The sequence below is a fragment of the Triticum aestivum genome, chromosome 7B, assembly GCF_018294505.1.
Source record: "Triticum aestivum cultivar Chinese Spring chromosome 7B, IWGSC CS RefSeq v2.1, whole genome shotgun sequence".
NCBI classification, from domain to species: domain Eukaryota; kingdom Viridiplantae; phylum Streptophyta; class Magnoliopsida; order Poales; family Poaceae; genus Triticum; species Triticum aestivum.
Window position 1 is genome coordinate 385,102,577 of NC_057813.1, and position 4,857 is coordinate 385,107,433.

Consider the following 4,857-nt stretch of genomic DNA (forward strand, 5'->3'; position numbering starts at 1 on the left):
TAGATATCCCACTTCATATACTTCCAGTGTTTTACTATGTTTTTATCCGTTGTGCTATGTTATTTGGTTTCTGTCCGTGGCCATCGCTTGCCTTACCATGCTAGTGGATCTTCCTAATGCCTTTGACCAGAATTATGACTCAAGTAATCTGTGTTGATGAATCTTTACTGTATTGCAGGGGGATTCTTGTTTAGTTCTTCCTACGACAAAACAATCAATGTATGGTCGCTGCAGGTATGAAACTGTCGGTGTACACTCTTCTCTTGATGAGCTGTTAATTGTGTGAGTGTCATTCTTGGAATGAATAGCATGTTTTTCTTGTAGTGAGAAATCACAGTGGCATACAGCAAACACATCCATTACCATAAAATGCATAACCTTTCTGTGACCCATTTTTTGTGACTTGGCTTGCTTCTACAGGACTTCTCACATATGCAGACTTTAAAGGGTCGAGCACAAAATCACAGCAATTGTTGTGTTGACAATGATAACCAGTCTCTTTGTATAAGCGGAGACAGTGGCAGTGGAATTTTTGTCTGGCGTGTTGGTACCTCTCTGAAGCAAGAATCATTGAATAAATGGTATGAAACTAATGATTGGATCTACCGAGGTGTTCACTGTTTGGCTGTATCTGGAACCGGTCATCTTTATACTGGTCGTAGAGACAAATCTATTAAAGCCTGACTTGCTTTTTCAGTGTCATATTGAAACAGGGTGGTTGGTTGGGTTGTATTAAAATTATAGACAAAGTTGAGGAGTTTTTCGCAAAAAAGCCGACCAGGTGTGCCACGAAGCAGCCAGCTGGGCGCCAATTGTCCGCATCTGATTGGTTGTGGACTAAACCATCACATAGTTTGCAAGTTTATGGATGAATTGATCATCTTTTATAAGTTTCTGAACTAAACCATCACATCCAACGCAAGTTTATGGGTCTCTAGTGCTCTTGCCTCATTATCTAATGTAGAGGCAAAAATCCTGTTCAAGATGGTCCAACAGGTCATCACTGAAGTCATTAGGACAATACTTAGCCAACTTCACTAGATTCTGATCATCATAATGACTAGATTACTTGGAATGATAGCAACCATACAATGAAGCAACTAATTATTTACCTCATTGAATATGCGATTTATTTCTTTTCCAAACAACCGACCTGATGCTCATTATTAATATCTTAGCAATGGCCACAACATCCAAGTTGAGTTTGTGAGCAAAGCAATGTCTATAATAAAGTTGATCTGTTTTCTGTCATAATCTTGGCTTGTAGACCATTAAACTCACCTACCATGTTACTTGCTCCACCATAATCTTGTCCTGTCACTTGCTATAGATTCAAACCAAGCTCTGTAGTTATAAAATCAATTTTACCCTTGAGTTAATTAGATGTTGTCTCCTCCACATGAATAATTCGTACAAATCTATCATTTGATTCCCCACATTTAACTACACAATGAAGAACCACTACCACTTGTTGTTTGTGCGAAAAATCACAACACTCAACAATAAATAAATTGAACACACCATGCCGATCTCCTTCAAAAGACAACCCAACATTTCTTCTGCAAAGCATTTGGTAACATCCCTTTGAATGGCTGAAGACAACCATAGATAATTAAGTAGAGCATTTTTGAATGCCTTGGCTCTACCATATTGTGAATAGTAGTATGACCACCAACGCCGTATAGTCTCGTTTATTTATAGAATCTTTTGACACATCATGGTCATGGAATGGTTGTCCTTGATGCAACAAGTATCTGCATGAATTCAAGCATTCACCTGATAAGATGATTTTTTTTACTCAAGTTTCCTTTCTTTGTGCAAGGCTGCAGGGATTGATTGAGATGGTTGTCAATAGATCCCCATAAATTTTAAGTGACTTGTTGCAAAAACCGTCATGACACCCGCATTAACCGCAAATCTCTCCATTGCCTTATTCCAATTTGTTGGCGTAAAATTACCTTATTTTGATTGACATAGTCATCTATCACAAATGCATCATGTCCTTGTTTGTTATCATTGATATTTGTTCATGAAAAAATAACAACACAAGCAATATGCCTTGTCCTCTACCTCTATGTACTCTAGCCAATTACTAGGTAGACCATACCAATCGGGATTGAAATATGTAAATTGTGTGTGATAGTCTGACACTTCACAGACGATTGGTTAAGTAGAACTGTGTGTAGGATATCACACACAAGATCCCTCTATCGATCATGCGAGATGGACAATTCATCGCTCGCATTTAGTTTCTGGGAATACGGTTTTTATTTTCCTATTGTGTGCTTTGTCGTCATCGCACACAGTTCGTCCATATCGTGTGTGATTGGCTTAATAGCCCCATTGTGTATTAGTGTAATGGCGTTTCATTTCAGTGGGCTTTTTGGACAATGGCGTCAGCAATGTGGGTCTTGGATGTCGGGTCGGCGGCCCTGCGGGTGGTTTCGCGGTGCTCATGGGCAGAGCCCATGGCTTGGTGCTGCCCGGTGGCCATGTCCGTGTGGGCGGCGTGGTAGCCGGGGTGTGGCGATAGGTGGCGGTGAGTGTTGGCCAGGGTGAAAACCTGTTCTATCTTCGAACGGACAGGCGGCGGCGGAGATCGTTCCCTTCTTGAAGGCATTGTCGCGGCTCTCGCTGCCCTTCGTGTGGCTCCAGGGGAAATTCTGATCTTCGGATCGGGCGGTGGTGGCGCTTCGGTGGCGTATCCTTTCTGAAGACACCGTCTTGGAGCCCACGGTTCGTCGTATGCGGCTTCGTCTCTTCGCGATATTGCTAGGGGTGGTGTTGCTACACTCAGCGCCAATGTATCCTGCCTTGGGTGTGTGCATGTGTTGTGGTGGCGTGTGTTTGTATCGGGTGATGATGATCTTTGCTTTATATATAAAGCGGGGTGAAAGCCTTTTTTGGTATGCTTGATCTTTGACCTGAATGGGGTTATGCCATAGATGAAACCTAATTTGATTACTAGCATATTGAGCCCTCTGGTTGTTTCTCCACAAGGTCTCTCTATCAGACCGCTTTGGCTAAAACTGGCCCGACGCAACTAACAAAAATGTGGTCGATCAAGCTGCCACTCAAAATTTGGATCTTTCAGTGACAATTGATTCATAGTGGTCTTACTCTGGTCAAGAGGTCTTGAAGCGGAACAGTCCCATGATGACCGTTGTCCGCTTTGTGAGGTCATCGAGGACAATAACCACATATTATTCACTTGCGTTACCACCTAAATTTTTGTGGTGCTGCTTTCATGAAATCGTAGGATACAAGGGGCATCCTACTAAAACTCTTAGAAAACCAATAGGACTAGCTCACGCAACACTCGTCGCTACCTTTGGGTTGGCTTTTGATGTCCTTGACTAGACACTGACAATTTACAATAAGTCATTGAGAATGCTCATCGGTGAAACTATTGGTGCCATTTATAAACTTTGTGATTTCTTGTTGTATGGCGGGTCCTCAACAAGCAGCTGGATATAGACATATAGTCGCCATTGGTGATTTCACTGCTCAATTTCGGGATGGCTTGTGGCCTCACTCGGCCGTTGTTTCTTTGATCTTGGTTGTATCTCATGGGGCCAACTTGTGTCTATGTTCTAAAATTAACAAAGAATGGCATATGATGCCATGAAATTGATCCACTGTGTTTTTTCTTGGTATTTACGGTCAACGAAATGCCATGAACTAAAAAATATTGAATTACAAATGAAAAAAGATACATTTGACTACAAAGAATCTCATGTGCACGATCAATCACACTTGAGAGAGGAGAAAGTCATCACGGAAAGAAAGAGAAATATAATTTTTTTTACAGAAAGTCCGTATGGAGGTTGTTGTTGATGACTAGTAGAGAAGCATCAAACCACCCACGACGGCGGCCAGCCCGAGCGCTAGCACAGGCTCAGCCCCAGCCTGAGCCGCCGAGCTCGGCTGTGGCGTTGTCTGTGTGCACCGCTGCCTCGCCCCTCTCCCTCGGCATCTCACTACCTTGGACTGGACGTTGACCTGTACCTTCATGCCACCGGCGCAGTGCCCGGGCACGCCGCAGATGAAGTACCGGGTCCCGACGGCGGCGAGCGGGATGACGCCGTTGCCGCTCGGGAACGTGGCGACGGGACTAGAGCTGCTGCAGTTGTAGTAGGCCGTCCTTGTCACCTCCACCACGTTGTGCGCCGCAGCGGGGTACTGGAACCGGAGCTCGTCGCCGGTGTAGAACCTGATGGTGGAAGTCCATTGGGTGTAGTTTGTCCGGAGGTCCCACGACCCGGCCGGTGCGCCGACTGTGTAGGTGGCACCGAGCGCCGTGCCGAACAGCGCCGCCGCGGTCACTGCGGCAACAAGGAGAGCTCTGGTAGCAGACGCCATGGATGAATGCCAATCGAGCGACTAGTAGAGCTAGCACTTGAGAAGATGACCCAAGAAGGGTTGGAATGTTGAGATGATCGAGGGACGTATGATCGAGGTCGCGGCTCTGGACTGGTTGTGTTGTAGCATGATGATTTTTGCTCTGCGATATATACAGATGAGACGGTAGCTCGTTGAATGCGTCATACAGACTCTGTCAAATTAGCATTTGACTCACGCGTTGTTGTACGGGCCGATCTGGAAATAATAGCGCATAATTAAAATGTGGCGTTGAATAATCAAGGATGGGAAGCTGCTAGCCTACTGCCTAATCGATTCCATACATACGTACTGCACAATAATCAGATTTTTTTTTTCCAAGAAACCATAAATATTTCGTTTTGTATTCTGGGAAAGTTTCAACCCAGTTGGATGTTGGGTTTGTGATCAACTAGCCTTTGGAGCTCAAATAATAAAAAAATGTTCACTCACAGGCGATACATCCAAATGGATTAA

At 44.2% G+C, this 4,857-nt stretch overlaps 1 protein-coding gene across 1 annotated transcript; it reads right to left on the reverse strand.

Annotated features, from left to right (window-relative positions):
* Nucleotides 1–3,672: 3,672 nt before the first annotated feature.
* Nucleotides 3,673–4,468, reverse strand: LOC123161715 (uclacyanin 1). The gene has a single exon (XM_044579522.1). It carries the CDS (start codon nt 4,360–4,362, stop codon nt 3,841–3,843), a length of 522 nt encoding a protein of 173 aa, XP_044435457.1. The 5' UTR covers nt 4,363–4,468; the 3' UTR covers nt 3,673–3,840.
* Nucleotides 4,469–4,857: the final 389 nt, after the last annotated feature.

Bases quoted from the DNA above. Each gene is read 5' to 3' on its own strand.
- LOC123161715 (XM_044579522.1), bottom strand. From the start codon at position 4,362: ATGGCGTCTGCTACCAGAGCTCTCCTTGTTGCCGCAGTGACCGCGGCG.